The sequence below is a fragment of the Larimichthys crocea genome, chromosome XVII, assembly GCF_000972845.2.
Source record: "Larimichthys crocea isolate SSNF chromosome XVII, L_crocea_2.0, whole genome shotgun sequence".
NCBI lineage: Eukaryota > Metazoa > Chordata > Actinopteri > Sciaenidae > Larimichthys > Larimichthys crocea.
Window position 1 is genome coordinate 14,786,225 of NC_040027.1, and position 18,671 is coordinate 14,804,895.

The following is an 18,671-nucleotide window of genomic DNA, read 5'->3' on the forward strand; positions in this document are numbered from 1 at the left end:
CAGTATTTTCCTTCCATGAGACACTATCTATGTTATTGATATATATTGTTTTGTCAATTTAGTCTCCAGTCTGCGTGTTGAAGTGTTGAAGTGTCCTTGGGCAAGATACTGAACCCCAAATTGCTCCCGAAGGCTGCGCCATCAGTGTGTGAATGTGTATAAATGGTTAGCTCCTCAAACTGATGAGCACTTGGCACCTTGCATGGCAGCCAATGCCATCAGTGGATCTTTGGCCTGTTTCTTGTACTGCTGTAAAATGTGAATTTCCCCTCTGGAGATCGATAAAGTCTTATTTTATCTGTGTAATATCTAAATATACAGTATAATGTACAGTATAGTTAATATTCCCATCCCATCTTATTCAAGAAGAGTTCAAAGAGGGAACTGTAAGGGGAATCCACCACGCAGGTCAACGGTAAACACAAAAAGAGCCAATCCAACTGAATCCTGACACAGGAGAAGTCTTTTTTTATATCAAATAGTTTAATTTTTAAGGCTATTACAGTAACTGATATAAAATATAGCAGAGAGTCATGCTAGTTATTTGGTCTTTTTTATGACACTCTATCGACCTTCTACAGGAAGGTCACAGGTTCAGTTACAGAACATCAATCCAGTAGCTGGAAGGTGTTACATTCGAGCAATTATTCAGCAAAATTGATGCTTGTTGTCACCGCAGTTTGAATCTCTACATAAGACACGATGTATTCTTGGAAATAGTATTTATAGTACATGGCAGAACGGTGACTCAGCTCTGGACAAAAACACTTGATATAAAAAGGCTCTCCGTTGCAGGATTCTCTTGGATGTGACATCAATGACCAACCCGGCTTCTGAGCTTTAATAACTGAACAGATAGAGGTGGGTGGAGCTGTCAGCTGAGCTCGCTCGTTTCCTTCCAGTAGGAAGGAAGCAGCCAAGCCAGCGGCAGACAAAGCGTGGCCTGACAACGAGTCCACCAGCGACCCACTGAATACATCTGGGACCAGGTATCGGATCAGCTCCAGCGATTTCTCCCGCTCCGGCGAGTCGTCAGAGTCAACTGCTCATACGCAACAACATGAGGCTAAGATGACGTGACGTGCAGGGACACCAGTACAAACACATAAATAAATGGTGGAATTCAAAGTAAAGCAACTTGGACGCAGTGTTTTTACCTGGTTTGGACAGAGGCATCACTCGTGGGAACTGTCTTCTGCAGGGACGTAGTGGACTGGAAACAACAACACATCGTAGGTAGGTACAGGAACACAGCAATATACATAATATCTTTATGTACGCAGCTCGATCTGCAAACTTCTTTTACCTGATGACGTCTTTACAGAGTGGAAGGAAAGGCTGTTTCTGGTAGTGTCCAAACACCTCAAACACAATTGGCTGAGTCTTGATGTAGTCAACAAAGGATTTAGTAACTTCAACAGCAATCTATATAAAAAAAAACACAGTGACGTTAAAGTACTTCAACTATTAAAACCTGACACAACTCATCATTGTACAGGATCTGGCTTACATTCTGCACATGGTAGAAGCCAAGAGGGGGGCCGCGGCCTGTGTTTTTTAGGGGCTCAGTGGAGAAGGCCTCATCATGGCGATGAATGAAACTGAAATTGCAAAACTTAGCTGTTAAATTTCAGTCACTGGAGTGAAAATGTACAATGAAAATGATTAACTGCTTACTTGAACTGGCAGAAGATGTCAGCGTATTCTGCAGAGATGCTGGAGGCTTGCAGGACAGTCACCCTGAAGGTAAAGACGTTACCGATCCTCAGGTGCTCCAGGGTTGTGTCAAGAGAGCCGTCCAGACCGGCCTTCAGTGGAATCTCCAGCTCATCCGCACCAGCTGTGAGGAACGCAAAACAACGGTCAAGCACAGGTTAAAGCTTGATTCCAGGTGGATTGCCAAGTCGAGCTAATTGTCAGTACACTTGACAACGTTTGGCTGTCATTCAGGACACCGACTTTGTCTGATTTGGGCCAAGTATCACTCGCTCCTTGTTTCGGACCAGTGTCGACCGTGGTCCGAGTCTGGCAGGCGAATTTAGGCCACTATGCACAAACCCATCTAAACACACAAACCATGTGTCCATCCACTCGGAAAATACGATTACCCGCACATGTGTTGTTGTTGACCTCATCGGCTGAGGGGCCCATTTCTGCATTCTGACCCTCTCCCTCCACGATACGAAGCTCTTCCTGGGAAACCCCTGTACGAGACAGACCTACAGAGCAGGACTCAGACTGGAACTGTAAAAGCAAGGTGCAAAACAGGCTGGTTAGCAGGTTCCTATATCACAGAATCCTATATGTATTACGTATAGAGATGTTCTCTACCTTTTCATATTGCTGATCCTCAAATGAGATCTTGGCAGTGCCGGACTGCCTCACTCCTGAGCCATAGTCTGGAGCTTCCTCATCAGCTGGAGGGAAACACAAAGCACCTTCACTTCACTCCCACAAGAAGTCACACACATCCTGCCCTTTCAATCGCCCCTTCATGTCCTGTGTCTCAGCGATGGTGAAGGCTGAGGATCCAAGCCTTACCTGATATGGCTTGCACCGCCACTCGGAGGAAACCCTTCACTTCGCCCTTCTCGCTGACGATGGCAACGCGGTGGACGAGAGGTACCGGGTACAGCAGGTTACTCAGATAAACAAAAGCCCTGAATGGGCAGAAAGAGAGAGAGAAACAAGAGATTAGAATCAACCGAGCTGAGGCGGCGGTTTCAAAGTTGATAAAAATTTCACTGGACTGGACAACAGAACACAGAGCTGCAAAGCAACCAAACAGAAGCTGGGACTGCTCTTGCGATGGCCATGGCTGCCCTTTACTATTGCTTTGTAGGGGCTTTTCCTCAACGTCTATCTTCACAATTATGGGTAACATGCAGTTAACCTTTGTACTGTACTGGTGAGGCTAAGGAGCATGTGTGTAGGGGTCAACTTGCTCACTACTAAACTGTACAGAATATGATTTACCTCGTGATATCCTGTCCTAAAATTCTTCTTTCTTTTTTTTTGCATTGCTTGATGATTACATGCTACTGCACTAACATATACATCATGAACGTGCCTCATATGAAAACACTACACTACATATTAAATATACAGAGCCTACATGAGCACTTAAGGTGCATTAGATTTGAAAACACTTCAGGGGTAGTGACAAAAACTAGCAGCAACTGCACTAAGAAATGTTCCTCTTTCTCTCTAGTTTTTAGCTACATTTCTTCATCTTGCAGTCAAGGACCACGTTCTCCACGGGGGCCGATAGGGGTAGACATTTAAGGGTGGAGAGTGTTAAAGGGGAGAGGCTTATGACAAGATTGGTGAGGTGCAAAGAAGGCATGCTCAGGACGAAAAAGGGTGAACAAAGAAAATGCTTTCAACTTCTCGACTCAAAGGAACCAAAAGCAAATGGAACAGAAATCATCATACGGCACATGGCTCAGCTTGAATAAAAAAAAACTGCCAGCAGCTTGATAAATTGTGTGCTACACCAAAAAAAAAAAAAAAATACAACGAATGACATCAGAAATCAAAGTGAACCTCCCGGCTCGAACTGATAATTTGTGCAAAAGGAGGGGCACTAGTTCATCATCAGACGTACTCAAGTAAAAATTGACAAAAAAGGTCAAAATGAAAAGACTTGTGCTCTGGCATGCCTAAAAGAGACAGCTGCAGTAGAAACCAGCTCTTTCATCTTGAGATTTTGAGTCTTCCTTGAACACCACTTTGCTATTTCGTATGAATAATTTCCAGACTCTTTCGTACTTATTCAGGTTTCACAGCATGGTGAGAACATTTCACTGTGCGTTCCTGTGTCATGCAAATCAGACTCGAATATACTCCATGAGACATGTCAGTGCTTTGACTAGTGAATGGTCGTCTTCAAAAGCCGCTAGTTTGCATTTAGCCACACATACTGTTAAGTGAGACACACACCTCAAGCAGCCATTGAGCATCAACTTTGCTTGGATTGCCATGGAAACAAGGGGAATGGACTGACCCACACTGGGCTGGACATAAAGGACTTGTTTTGTAAGTAGACTTGTAATATGCTGGAGAATCTTTTAGTCAAAGTTAATGTGGAGAAAAACAGCTCGCAAAAGAAAAAAAAAAAACAAAACCAAAGAAAATCAAGCAACAGTCAAATTGGATGAGATTAAAGATAGAAAGCAAAAGATAAACCTTGAAGCCCAGAAATGTCTACTCCAGTGTCCACTCAGTATCATGGAAAAATCTGACATTTGAGAACATTTGTGTCTCAAACACGAGACACAGTGACGGTGACAACTGAGGCAGGGAATAGAAACTAAAGTGACTTGTTAGATTTGGTGTACTAAGCAAGCAGGGAGTGTTTGAGGAGAAGGAATGAATGAAATTAGGTTAAATGCCCCAACTCCTTGTTGATATTACAGCTGTAGCCTCCTCGTCCGCATCTATAGCAAGTGTAGCAGGCTAATTTGGACAAAGATACATGGTGGCCACGACAAAAGGACTTTGTGAGAACATACCCTGCTGTATCAGTATAGTGTATTCTCAAAAAAAACGTCTATTAAAACCTCTGCTGATGTCTATCGAGGGAAAGACCCTGCGTCTCAGTGTGAAAGAGCTAGTTTCCTCCACCAGCATGCTCCCGAAACCTCACCAACCTTCCCACTACACTGAATAATGGTGAGCGGTCGTAAAAGGGATCCAGGCCTTCGCTGGAGCCTCGGCAGAGCTCTCCCTCATCATCATCATCATCATCACCATCATCATCATCATCATCATCATCATCATCATCCTCTCCCCCGAGCTCCAAGCACGGGTCGTCCAAAAAGATATCATCGTCCAGGTCATCCAACTCTTCCAACTCCTCCTCCTCCTCCCCTCGACCCTCCCGCTGCGGGTCAGCCAGCTCAGTAATTTCAGAGTTGGAGAGGGTCGGGGACGGGGTGGGATCACTCATGCGCTCGCTCATGCATGTGTTGAAAATGGGGTTTCTGGTGCAGCCAGAGACACGGGAACTAGGTTAGAACAGTTAGATAGAAAGCACACACTTGTTCAAAACAAGAGGGGCGGTAGAGCGCCAGATGGTCTGGACCACAGGAGGAAACCTGCCTCAACCAAAATCTGCTTTTACTGTCTGTTTAAGTGGACAGCATACATGTACAGAGGAGACACAGAGGACAGACGGGAGAATTTAGGACAAGCAACAAAGGTTGTTACAAGTATTTAACCACCTTTGCTGAGAGTGCAAGTGCAAGACCATGAAGATGAGTTTTACCCTGTAGACAATCATTTCTCGATATCACAGGAGCCAGACATGGTTAGATTAAGGTTGGATGATCTTATATTCATCTATTTATGTATTGAATTTCATTCTAATAGGTCTGTATCTGTTTTCTTACCGGTACATTCAGACAGAATCTGGCGCTGTGGTGAAAGTTGTACAGCTGTGTGTAGGGATGAGGGGAAGCTGCTGGGGGTGTGTCTATTTATGTTGAATGTAACTGCTGTGAAACAATCAGGAAATGTATTTAGCTGATTAACTGTCACTCTCATTCACTGTCTATGTCTCTCAACCAGTGCCCACTCCCTCGCTCTCTCTCAAACCATCGGACACAAAACAAATTAAACGTCTTTGTGTCTTTATTTGGCAGCTATAAATTGTGAGCCAGACTCAGATTTAGAAGCTGGATACATGAAATTGTGTGTCTGATTGGCGGCCGCAGTGTGACCAGGCTGCCTTTTTTCACAAGTTGGATCTGACTCAACTTCTCCGCTGCAGGTTGCTATGTTTTTTTGGCTGACACCTCGCACTACCCCGACTCAAATTAATGGAAAAACTTCTGTTTTCTGTGATTCTGTCTGAATGTACCCTCAGCCTCTCCTTGTACTCCTGGTAATTGTGAAAACTTTAACTTTAATAGACTAAATCAACATAAGAATCACTTAAATACAGAATCACAAACATTTTGAGGACAACTCCTAGTGTAATGTCTCTAACGGTTGCTTAAGGAGTTTTCGAAATACAAAGTGTCTTTGCTGTCGTTTTAGGTGTAAGAACAAACACACTCTCCAAATTAAAGTGCCACATCCACCTTCAGTTGATTGCTGACACATGAGATTTAATCAGACGTGGTGCTTTTGGCCACATACGCCTGTATTACTCACAACTGTATGAATAGAGAATCTAAATGAGCTGACAAGCAACATATTTCGAGGGGACATTTTTCAGATTACTGCCTGATTATTTTTGCTTGTCTTGCAGGAGCTAAAAGGCTTGATGTGCTGAATATTATGTAACAGGGCCATGTGACTGTGTGTAGGACCCATCTGCAGGAGAGAGAGAGATGGAGAAAGAGAGCTTGGCAGAGAGATTAGGGAGGCTGTGTGCCAAAGTGGGAGAGAAAGAAACAGCAGGCTCTGAGTAGGAGGACTGAAGATTCATCAATCTCCACGGGTGATTTTTCCTATTAAAATATATAGGCCTGGCACCGGCTAGCATGTACTGATCATCTCCATTGATTGTCAAATCTGTATTAAAGCTGCAAAGCCGTGCTGAGGAGAGGGAAAGGACTTCATTAAGAAATAGAAAAATGTTTTTATACTGGTTAAAATGGATATACTTGATGATGGTGGTGCACTCATAATGGGAACACCAGACTTCAGTATGTAATGACAGAGCGACCATAATGAAGTGGGCTGAAGACTACATCATCCTGGTGTCTCACTCATTATGGTCCATTAGTTGACCACATGAACAATATGTGGCATTTGCAGCCAACAGCCTCCCATTATCCTGAATGGACACATGACTAACACTGAGCTGCTGTTGTCGACCTCGTGTGAATGCCTTCCTGTGCCTCCTGTCTGTGTCGGGCCGGTGGTGTTCAGCAATTACCTGCCAACCAGACGGAACCAGGGGAAACGATCATAAAAGGGATCCCCTCCGGTCATCACATTTTCACAGTCTTCAGTGGTATTGTTGGGCACGTCAGCAGCGCGATCGTACATCTCTCTCATGAGATCGAGCCTCTGTCTGCAAGAAGCGGCAATGAATGGCTCGTTAAGTTAAGTTCATTGCACTGAAAACAAGCACAGCATGGAGTTAATAAGAAATGTTTTTATCACTCACAAAGACACTATAAACATGTTTGTTTCTACTGTTTATCACATGCTTCTGGAGTAGATAGTGATTTTTATTATTTTATAGGATGAGTGTGTAGGATTTTGTGGCAGCCCCACTAGCTGCTGACTGCAACCACATTGCCTCAACCGCATGATCCTACATCCTAGCGTGTAGGTGAAACTACTGTGGCCGCGGAAAACTCAAAAACCACATCTAAAGCCAGTGGTTACCCCCCCTCCTACTCCTTACCCTACGTTTAAGGCTGAGCCCGCCCGGCCAGCCAGCGGAGGAAGCTCATTTTGGCCGCTTGTATTCATGATCTCATTCTTTCGGTCAATAACTAGATCTCATGACCATAGGTGAGTGATTAGAACGTAGATGGACTGGAAAACCGAGAGCTTTGCCATCAGGCTCAGCTCCCTCTTTCCCACAACAGTCTGGTACAGCGTCTGCAGTACTGCAGATGCCTGGTCCATCTTCCCATCACTCGTAAACAAAACTGAACTCCTTCGCTTGGGGCGGCAACTCGCTCCCAACCCATTTCTGCCTTATTCTACCCCTAAATCTTGCACAACAGACCTTTAAGACAGTAAAAAAAAAATAAGACATGAGCTACAGAGCACCCCACAGGAACTACTGAACTACTAAATACTGTAGGACAGAATATCAGCAATTTGCTGGTTTATTACATAAAGACATGCTCATGTACCTTAGTTTTTCTAATGTCCAGTAATGAGTGGCTCCATTTTTCTGATCCTGCACCTCCACGGCCACGATAGTACGTGGGAAGTGTCGTATCTCTCTGTCCTTACTCGCCTCAGTGGGCAACAGGTCTGGAGGCAGCGGGGAGTAGAGAGTGTCTGTGAGGAGCACAAACTGGAACTGGACCTGCAGGGGAACAAACAGCGTTATGCATGGTCAGAGAGCCATATCATATCGTTAATCTGTGGATATAATGGAGCTTAAATGGCAACATCATGTTGGACCTTCTTCTTGAGTTCAACACTGATGGCATTGGCCTCCTTAAGGAAGATGGCATTCCCCCATAATAGATCACGCAGAGAGGTGAACTGGTAGCATCTCCATTTACGAAAGCTCCAAACAGCCAGCTCTCTTTCCCTCTCTGTCCATTGCACTGTTGGCAAAACAGATCAAATGTGGTGAGGATTTGCTCACCATCAACATAGATCTGTAAATATGTGTCCATCGATCTGGACTACCTTCCTCTTCTGGCTCTTCGTCTTCTTCAGGGACTTCTGGGTAGTAACTGTCCACTTGCTTTTGAAGAGCCTCCAGCTTGCTCTCATAATCCTGAACAATTGATTAATAAAGATCAATGTCAAACACACAGGAACAGATGTGAACAAAGTGAGCAACCCGTCTGGTTTATTGACACAAATGTTGAAACAGGGAACCAAAGCTCATCTCAGAATAAGATCAACCTCCTGTGGCACAAAAAGCTGCTCGTTACTGTACCAGTCTTTGCTGCTCCAGAAGGTTGTTGGCCTCCTCTCGTTCTTTGCGATACTGATCCTCCAACTCTTGAAGCCTGAAGACATAAACACACGTTTGAGAGCGGTGATGCACCACCTCAAAGGAAACACTCGAGCAGCACAGCATTTGCTGTGCCCTGTGCTGCGGGCTTGTTGCATGTTGCCCAGTGTACCAGTGGTATCTATTGTTTCTTTCTACAATATGGTGGCTTGTAATTAAAGTACCTTTGTTCCATTTCCTGTTTCATGTCAATGCCCTGTTTGTCCAGCAGCTCCCTCTGGGCGAAAGCCCAGTCCACAGGCTCAGCAGGGGTTTCGGCACATGGGGTCCGCTCCCTTTCAGCTCTGGCCTGCACAGGGTGGTTGAACCGGAACACATGGCTCTTCCCCAGGATGATGCGATTTCCTTTATGAGGATAAAAAGCATATAAAGTGGTACCACGTACAAAGTGCTATGTGTTCTTTCGGGCACTGTTTTGCAGATTAAGTCTTTGTGTTTTAGGAAGCCAAATTTTATTCCAAAAGATTTGGCTGATGCCTCCTCCCAGAGACTTCCCTGCAGTTCTGGTCTTGGCCTGTCTGGAACTAAAATCCTGAGTCCTCTTTGTCGGAGACTGAGATAAGACCGAGTAAAAATGGGGTTGATTGTGAGACGAGACAGAGTGTGCAAGACTGATCTCGAGTACTACAACACTGACTTAAAGGTAAGGTGAAATTTGAGAGTTTTACTGACCTGATTTGAGGATAGTGGGCTCTGTCACTCTCTTGCCATTGACGTAAGTCTCAGCTCCTTCACACGGCTCTAGGACAACCGCTGTTTAGGTACAGAGAAGGAAATATGAGAATTCACTTCCAGTCTGTCTATCTTAAACTCTGATGGTCACAACTACAAGCCTGTAGATTACAGATTACATAGTACAAGATTAAGATCACCCACTTTCTCCTGTTGGACCAGTAGAACTGGTAAATGTGCAGTGCTCATCCTTGATGAAGTGGCCGCTGAGGACTATATCCTGACGACTGCTGGCGTCCTCACGACCTACCCTAAAAAAACATGAAGATACGATGTCAGACTAAACAGGTAAATAATAAAGTACTGACTTTAATATGAACTTTAGCAAAGGAAGGGCTGTATAGATATTTGACAACATCTAACCTGGTGATCCCGTCTTTAATGTAGTACAGCAGGCACTCAGACATCAGAGGATCCTCATTGAGGTTCACAAGATGAGGTGTCTGAAACAGAACAAGAAATAATTTACTACCTGTAGAAGCCAAGGGAACAATATCATGCATGAATCATTTATTACCCATATGTTATCTACAGTATAACATATGCACACACTGCACATCAGAGAGCTGAAAAACAAACATCAAACAGTCAGCAATGGTTAAAACCATGCAGTCAAATTCACACCCCACAGCTTCACTGCATGAGTGTTTGATGTAGTCCTAGTCAGATGTTATGCGGCTGCAGGCCATAAATCACTGAAATGGGGGCAATACCGATATCTTTTCCCCAATGTTTACACCCATTGCCTCCTTCAGGGAGGGTTTGAAGTCGGTAATGAAGTAGATTTAAGATAACACTTAATGAAAAAGAAAAACCCGCCACTGATCTACCTCGGTAAGACTCAGAGCACTCGGAGAGGGAGACAGCTTTAAACACAGCTACAAACCTCGTTGGGGGAAAACAGCCCGACTGTGTCGATAAACACAGGCTGGGGCTTTCTAGGGTTTTCAGAAGGCTTGGGGGTAAATAAACAAGTGTTTTAGTGAATTATTTAAATGGTGAATATTAGATCACGGCGGATTTTAGGAGATGTTTAACTTTTTCCTTACCTTCTTTGGAGAGAACACACCAACTGTCCCACCGTCTTCTCGCATTGCTACACCCATTTCTGCCAGCAAGGCCTCTCTGTGGATGGATGTCAGACTCAGTATACAAAATGGTTGCATTATTTGTCTTTACCTCAAGGTGGCCCATATATTAATATAGTTTATAGTCCTCATTACACAAAAAAACTAATTATGTGCACTTTTCCTTAAACCTGAATACATGGCATCTGCCATCTTATGTTGCAACATAGCAGGAAAAGAAGTAGTAGTAGAAGTGTTTAGTGTTAGTTACTAGGTTTGAGAAGTTAAATCTAGACAAATGGAGGCTTATTTTTTAGCACAATGGAGCAGAAATCAATCACAAAACAAAATTGGGGCAGGCGACAGTTGTAAACAAGGATAAACATCAGTGTATCCTTCCCCAATGGATATTACAGATGTTTTCAAAGTGATGCTGAAGTTTCCTGTTTTCTTCTGGAAAGCTAATTAAGCCCAGTATTACAAATGTGTAGCTTTAGCATAATCACCAACAAAAATAATATTTTCTCTGTATCAGTGTTGAAAAAAATGTAATTGATGCAGGATTCTTGTAACATTATGCACCAAAACTAGAATTTAGCTCAACATGTGCTGTTTTTAAACCATCTTCTGCTGTAACCCCGTAAGCTCTGTTTTTATGAACCATCGTCTCTTTTCACAACTTGTTTCTGAATTTTAATGAAGGATTTTGCCAGTAAAAATAAATTAAAGTTAATTACATTGTGTATATCTCACCTTTCCATTCTAATGGCTTCTGTTCTGCGAAGTTTCTCTTCCCAGGTCTCATTGAGTTCAGCAATGATTTTCTCTGTTTCCTGACATTTCACAAACACAGTGGAAATGAATTCAGGTAAACAGTCATTTCAAGGACAAGTCTGAAGTCAATATTTTTGTTTTTGTCAACAAATCCAATGAAAAGAAAGTGTTGTCTTTCGTCTTTGTATCCAAAGCAGGATATATCTTATTCTTCTGTGGCTTAGTGCTCTATTATTGTCCAAAGACTATTACAAACACACCAATGAGCCATACTGTTAATACTGTTGGACTGTTCGATGCTGCTTAATCAAGATGAACGTGGGCACTGTAGTTCATTTTGAGTCAATCCCAGATACAGTGCATGGTCCTGCTGCCATAAATACTCACGAGAACATCAATACAAGTCCTCAACAAATGCATAAATGTACGGCTGTTTGATTCATGTTTAATTGAGACACTGGAAAATAATCAATCAGCCTTGTTCAATAATGAAACTATAGGCACAACGATTCTGGACTGAGTCCGAACCTTCGTTGTGTATAATTTCACATCCTCTCTCTCCTCACTTCCTGTCATCCCTCTACTATCGACTCCCTAATACAGACATAACATGCCCTTAAATATTTGTTAACAATAACAACTGAATTGAATATTGCCAGCCTTATACTGAGTGAATAAACTGAAGATTTATCTGCATATGATCTAACAGCGTGCAGCTGATGTTATCCAGTGTTCACCTTCAGCCTCTCGATGGCCTCTTCGCTGCCTGGGCTGAACATGATGCGGTCATGCAGACTGGTGATGGATCCTGCACGGCTGGACAAGGCTGAGAGAGACGGAGAGGGACTCATCCCCGTCATGGCATTGGTCACTGTGGAAAGATCACCCCTTTGATTCACAGCTTGGTCTTTATTGTTATTGTTCTTGCAATCGGACACGTCTGTCGGGGTGGGACGAGACGGGAGGGGAGGGGGTCACGGCGTGTGTACAAGTGGAGTTGGGGTAATTGATAAATAGGGAGTGAACAAATGGAGAAATGCGAAAGGATGAGGAAGAGAAGAGAAGGGAGGATAGAAACAGGAAAAAGAAAGAAGATATGTGGCCTGAAACAACTCACAAAAAGTCACAAAGACAGATTTAAATTGCTAGTATACAAGCGAGGGCAGCACCAGCAGGAAGCCACGCGCAGGGAGGACCAACTTAAAGGATGCAACAAGGAGGCCATCCAGCCATGACCAAAGAAATTGCAGCGATTACACAAAAAAAACGTCAAGCATTCAAGAACATTCAAAATCAACAACATTTCCATACTGTTTTTCTGCCACTGTTATGAGACAGGGTTTCTATTGCTCAATCGCAATCAGCAGCAAAAGCTAAATTAGTCATCAGGTATGGAAAATAAAATTCATAAGCCAAGCCACCCTTTGTGCGGACGCATAATGACTCATTTGTAATGGGGTCATATTTCCTGCAGAGACTATTAGGAAACCAGAACTCTCAATTACGATTATGATCTAAAGGCAGCAAGATGCTTTTAATGCTCAGTGTACTTCTTTAAAATTAGCAATGTCAAACGAATGACTGAAAGCAGAAATCCATTTCTCTGGCAGAGAATCAGTAATAAGTTTGAATAGTCCCCACTGGACATTTTATAATTCAATTTCTAATTAATCAAAATAGTCAGACGTGATTTCAGATCATGTTCCCCGATTTCTGTCTTAGGTTGGCATTGTTGTGGCACCTCGAGGGTCGATGACAGAGTCTACAAAATAAAGAATAGCAACCGTGCAGCTGCTGCTATGGCAACACAGAGTAATAAATTGGGAAAGTGTATCACACCCATCCATCTGGACAGGCTGCTGCCCGCCAAGATGGATCACATAATATTGGCTTCGCGGTGCAGTTAATGAAGTCATGTATTATAGAAAGACAATAAAAATTTGTGCCATAAACTGAGACGACTACCTCATGAGACCCGCATTATGTAAACGATCACACGCTCTCTGTGACTGAAGGCTGCATCATCATCATCTTATGTTTTCTGTTATAGCTGCCAGGAGGCGATAGAGACAGACAAACCCTGCCAGGGGAGTGGGAAGCTACAGTTTCTACATCAGGGAAATTAAAGATCGGAATGAAACATATTCCATTATGGTCCATAATCCTCCATATTGTAGTGCACTGCTTTGTTGCTTCATGAACAATTAAGCTCTGTCCCATCAATGCCACAGCTATGAAGATACACACAGATCTCTGCAGCACCATGACAAGGCACATACTCAGACCTGTTATTTATGTTGCGTTAACTTATCAGCTTTGTATTTCAGTGCAACTCCCAAAAAACATGATACAGTGGTGATGCAGAGAACACAAAAAAAAGCTACTATTTACGCCCACGGTAAGCACCGATGATGCTAAGCTGCTGCAAAGAGCAAAAGCAAGAGGCAGAAAACACACATTTCAAACCCTCTATGTCAGCACCGGTTGCTCGATATGCTGAAGAGAAGATAAAGAGTAACAGAGAGAAAGAGAGGAAAAAGAAACAGCGTGACACCTTTAAATAAAAATGTTCATGGGTTTAAACATTCACTTATTATTTGCTGAACTCCTTGAGCAGAACACTCAACGTGAATAAACATCAGTCTGGCTCCGCTGCTCTCAGTACATGACACATATCTTTCTCAGGCAAACAAATTACAAACAATGAATTACTCATGAGTTTCGCCGCACACATTTTTATGGCGAGTGTGAAGATGCAATGAAGAAGGGGACGAGGTGCGTTCATTTCTTGTTGACTTGATTGCACAAAAACACTCCTACAGCTCCCGTAATGCAATCCTCATTGCCTGGTAATGTCTACAATTTAACTCTCTGGGGTCGAAGTATCTTGCTGTAGTTACTAGCTGTCCTTGTGAATGCCTCTTTGTCTACTTATTTATTTTGTTATTAACGTTATAATGTCAAAAACTACCTGACTCATATTTGGGATCTTGTTTGATGAGTCAATATGTCCCTTCCTGTTTCAACAGCTGTCCTAACTACGACAACCATGGGTGCATTCAGCGCCAGTTAACATGGTCGCTTGTTAAACCGAAACACCTGCCCACACTGTTTCCAGTCCTGCCTGTTTTTTTCTACCGCAGCATGGGATCAAACTGCCAATTCTGGTCCCATTGCAGCCTAAAGAGAATCAGTATATCCATTCACGCCTTCCCATCAATGTGTCTGCTTAATTAGCTTCACGTAAACAAACATTTGTTTGCACAGGGTGAATAAATGTGGAGTCCTCATGAAGAAGGGGGTTGTGCAGGCTTTGTTGTGTATCGTTGAGAACAGTAATAAAAGGGTCTGAAACCATTACCATTAACGTTTTAAACGAAATCTAGAGATAGCACTAATGGTCACAGAAATGATCCCTTACTCTCAATGATGTCACCCAGGCCCTGGGCGTAGAGGAGGTCTTTCAGACGAGACACCTCATCCTTCAGCTCGCGCACCAACCGGTTGTTGGGATCCTCGTTGATCACAGCGTTACAGCGAATCTGTTTGGCGCGGTCTGCGTACCTGTGGGTATAAAGGAAGGGATCACTGGGCATGCTAAAGAGACACACACTCACTGTCCTCCACCACCACCACCCTGACATTACACATCCACATGGTTCTGCAGCTTGGCACTGCAACTCGTGAAGGGTGTTTGAAGTGTGAAACTGATGCAGCCTGTGTATTACACAACACTTTGGTCTCGCTGGCATCTGTGTCCTTCAAAGCTACATTCAGCAGCTGTGTGGGAGGAAAAAGATGCAGCAGAAGACGCGTCGTCTGTTCTCTACCTGAGTGTGCTGAGGGTCTCATCGTAGTTGATGTCAGCCGGGCTCAGGGCAGCTACCATCGCAGTGCGAGAATTACCCCCTGACAAGAAAAACAATTCAGTTTGTCAAGAACTAATAGGTCAATAAGTGGCATTTGCTTGTCAAAAACATCGTGTACATACCCAAATTTTCTCTTAGCAGCCAGGTCAAAACTGAATCTCTGTAGGGGATGAAGCTTTCTACTTTCTTCTTCTTTTTATTCTGTGTATTAACGTAAAACACAATATTAAATATCATGTATTTAATGCCATAAAAGTAGTGGAGAAAATCATTAAATAAATTAAAAACAGTTTAAATAAATTACCTTATTCGACATGGAGTCCTAAAATGAAGCAGACAGTAAAATTAATGTTTATCCTGCATAAAATCTGCTTTACCTTACAATGTACAATATGCAGATATAATACATACCACTTCTGCAAGAGCAGAGATGACTTTGCCCAGTGTAGTCAGAGATTTGTTGATGTTTGCTCCTTCCTGTGATAGAACGAGATACAGATAACACACTGATTAACGGCTTTAATATGGAGTCATAGTCATTGTTTCCCATGAAGGCAAAGAAATCTGTTTAAATACTCAAAACACAGTTTAAGGGAAACATTTCACCTTAAGCCTCGTCCCTTTGGCTCCAGTCGAATCTGCCCTCTCGCTGCCAGCCAAATCCACCAAACTTATTTTGCTGACCTGCAACAAAACATCCAATAAATTAACAACACAGCTGACAACAGAAAATATTTATCTTTATTCCGCAGACAGTTTCGTTTTTAAAAAAAACACACACCTTTACAATATTGCTTTATCATTACAGTATGACCTTCAAGCAATCACTGATTTCTAATCTACGAGATTTAAATCAGTGTCATCAGTCAGCTCGTACATAACAGCTCAATGTTAAACAAGTTCACTCAGGATGTGATAACACTCTACCTTCTCTGAGGTGTTATCAGTGTCAGCGTCATGGCGTTTCTGAGTGAATATGATGTTAAAGACAGCGTGCGAGCGACTGCTTGTCTCGTTCATGTTGGTGGCAGCCACGGTCCTGTACAGACAGACAGTGGATACATTTTCATCAGTGTGTGCGGCTCTACATTTGTCCAACACAGCAATGTGATGTTTAATTCATGTCTTAACATATATATATATATAAACCCCTGGTTCGTGACATGTCAGAGTGACTGAATAAACAGCTCCATCACCTGGCTTTGTTGCCAGAGTCCATCAGGTCCTGGATGTCATTGTAGGACGTGACGGCCAGTTTCGACAGGTCCTCCACGTAAGGTCCCATCAGAGGATGTTCCCGAACACGCAGGTTTCCTTTGTTTTTGGGGTTCAGTAAGTCCCGCACTCGTTCACAATAGATTTCCATGTAGCTCACCTGTTTAAATTCATAATATTAGCTAGAACATTCATAAAAGGTGTCCGGTACACAGCATGTAGTTTTAGTAATTGCAATAGTGGTATTAGTATCTTCAGTGTTAATTAGCTAGCTGGTGCTTCTCTTTGTGTGGGTGATTTTAGGACATGATCCCTGACTAATAAATGTACTAAACTATAAATAAACAGCAGGAGATGAGGACAGATAGCTTACCTCCACAGAATAAGACATGCTGTTGTCTGTATTGTCACTGATCTTCACGAAAATATCTTCACACAGCTGGAAGAAGAAAAACAAGAACATTACTTTGACAAGTGTCACTTCTGAGAAATTCAGAATCATCTTTCCAAGGAACGATAAGTCCGTACCAGGGGAATGATTCCTTGTTGATCCTTGACATCCTGTTTCCCCATCATGGTGTAGGACTTGCCAGCGCCCGTCTGACCATAAGCGAAGATGCAGACGTTGTAGCCCTCGAAGGCGTGCAGTAACATTTCCTCTCCGATATCTTTGTACACTTTCATCTGAGAGGCATAATTGCTGTCCTCGGGCTATGGACAGAGATCAATAATCAGCCACTTTCTTCTTCTTTTTAATAAACATAACCTAAAGCCATTCACAGTAATGCAAATGTGTGTCTGTGTGTCTTTGTTGGGGTGTCTGTGGGGTTGCAGAAACAGTTACCGTGGTGTGGGACCAATAGGAGTAATCAAAGTTGAAGCTCTTGTTGTCTTTGGCCTGCTTGGGGTTGATGATGGCTGAAAGACAGGACAAGGAACATGGGTCAGAGGGAGGGTGAGACCTGCCCACGTGAAACACTATATGAGCTGTGTCGGTGTCATGTTCGGCTAATAGAGCCGGGAAGGCCTGAGTCGCCTGCTCTTTCTGTACCAAAAGTCATCTTTAGTGTTTGGGCCTCTGAATAAAACCCAAAATTCAGACTGTGGATGTATTAGGATGCAAGACCTCTTCAGAAACACTGAGTGGTGGCGTGGACTGAAATATATACATTGTTTTATGCCTGTTGCCATCAGTTACTTATAGAAAAACAGTTATTGCTTTTCACATCAGTAAGAAAAAGGCTTTAGTAAAATAATAAAGGGACTTTAAACTGGCTTTTTGTTCTACTCTCTGTACAAGAAGTGAAAAGTTTAGGTTTAAAATCACGTTTCAAAGTACTACATTGTGAATCAAACTCTAAACATACACATTTGTGAGTGAATGCAAACATCTGAGAGACTAGAAAATATAATTAACTCAAAAACAACATCAGAAATCTGCTGTATAACCCTGCTGGTGGTCCTGTGAGGCTCATTACACAGAAAAAAACAAAATGATTGCACAAAAAATAAACTCTCTTTTACTCTCTCTACTTTCAAATGTACAGTTCGGCCTGAGGGTGGTGCCAAATTAAAAGGCCGTGTTTTTCCCCTCCAGGTTTCTTCTGTCTACTGGTGGCCATTTTAGGACGGCTCGGGCTCAGCTCGTCAGGCTCAGCTTGTCAGGCTCAGCTCATCTTTCAACATTGTGAAACAAGCCTCAGCCACGAGCTGCACTTCATCAGGCTCAGTTGTCCTTTGTTAGCCTTCGGACAAAAACAGCTTCTACTGATCGATTTTTGTGTTGTTGTTTTTGCCAGAATATCAGAGAAGCACGGATATAATTAGAGATCTTTGTGTGTCCATAACACATGGATTAATTTAAATGTAAATAATTTATGAATTTATGATGCCCAGTGTTTTGTTTACGGGTCTAAACAATGATATTCTGGTCTAGATGACCAGCAATGATTCAAGTAAATCATGTTGCCTGATCAAATCATTTCCTCCTGATATTTGACCTGATATTCGATATGTCTGCTCTGTGACAAACAAAACTGAGACGCTCTTTCGCTTAATGATGATAACACACATGTTCTGTCTCACTTCATCTGTTAGTTATTATTTCCTTAGCTGTGTAGCTGATAATAAATAAATAAATAATAATAATAAAGCTGTATATGTACAGTATGTGGAAAGGTTATACATGTATCACCACTGCTTTTAAATCCACACCCATTTTACTTTATTTTAAAGGTAACAAAACAATGTAAACACAATGGTTGGTTATGTGGTCATACCACTGACAGTATAAAGAACTGATGGTGTACGTGTGACGTCACCCACAGGTTTCTGAGGAGCTGT

The 18,671-nt window shown here is 42.7% G+C and overlaps 1 protein-coding gene across 15 annotated transcripts in view; it reads right to left on the reverse strand.

Moving 5' to 3' along the window:
* Window positions 1-18,671, reverse strand: part of kif1aa (kinesin family member 1Aa) — a 39,934-nt gene that overhangs the window by 11,910 nt on the left and 9,353 nt on the right. For 4 of the 15 annotated variants that reach the window (XM_027290053.1, XM_027290051.1, XM_027290047.1 and 1 more), the window contains exons 3-34: window positions 17,173-17,246; window positions 16,857-17,039; window positions 16,702-16,767; window positions 16,310-16,488; window positions 16,041-16,152; window positions 15,720-15,797; window positions 15,525-15,590; window positions 15,418-15,435; window positions 15,236-15,314; window positions 15,075-15,153; window positions 14,666-14,808; window positions 13,702-13,740; window positions 11,982-12,115; window positions 11,224-11,303; window positions 10,453-10,528; window positions 9,767-9,846; window positions 9,548-9,654; window positions 9,344-9,424; window positions 8,836-9,016; window positions 8,594-8,666; window positions 8,338-8,428; window positions 8,104-8,252; window positions 7,827-8,005; window positions 6,890-7,027; window positions 4,653-4,985; window positions 2,542-2,660; window positions 2,332-2,438; window positions 2,109-2,244; window positions 1,678-1,840; window positions 1,511-1,601; window positions 1,307-1,425; window positions 1,158-1,213 (exon numbers count right to left, since the gene is read on the reverse strand). In XM_027290053.1, the coding sequence (XP_027145854.1) occupies window positions 1,158-1,213; window positions 1,307-1,425; window positions 1,511-1,601; window positions 1,678-1,840; window positions 2,109-2,244; window positions 2,332-2,438; window positions 2,542-2,660; window positions 4,653-4,985; window positions 6,890-7,027; window positions 7,827-8,005; window positions 8,104-8,252; window positions 8,338-8,428; window positions 8,594-8,666; window positions 8,836-9,016; window positions 9,344-9,424; window positions 9,548-9,654; window positions 9,767-9,846; window positions 10,453-10,528; window positions 11,224-11,303; window positions 11,982-12,115; window positions 13,702-13,740; window positions 14,666-14,808; window positions 15,075-15,153; window positions 15,236-15,314; window positions 15,418-15,435; window positions 15,525-15,590; window positions 15,720-15,797; window positions 16,041-16,152; window positions 16,310-16,488; window positions 16,702-16,767; window positions 16,857-17,039; window positions 17,173-17,246 (3,609 nt within the window). The remainder of the gene's footprint in view (window positions 1-1,157; window positions 1,214-1,306; window positions 1,426-1,510; window positions 1,602-1,677; window positions 1,841-2,108; window positions 2,245-2,331; window positions 2,439-2,541; window positions 2,661-4,652; window positions 4,986-6,889; window positions 7,028-7,826; window positions 8,006-8,103; window positions 8,253-8,337; window positions 8,429-8,593; window positions 8,667-8,835; window positions 9,017-9,343; window positions 9,425-9,547; window positions 9,655-9,766; window positions 9,847-10,452; window positions 10,529-11,223; window positions 11,304-11,981; window positions 12,116-13,701; window positions 13,741-14,665; window positions 14,809-15,074; window positions 15,154-15,235; window positions 15,315-15,417; window positions 15,436-15,524; window positions 15,591-15,719; window positions 15,798-16,040; window positions 16,153-16,309; window positions 16,489-16,701; window positions 16,768-16,856; window positions 17,040-17,172; window positions 17,247-18,671) is intronic. The other 11 variants (XM_019260303.2, XM_019260301.2, XM_019260300.2 and 8 more) reach the window with 6 other exon arrangements.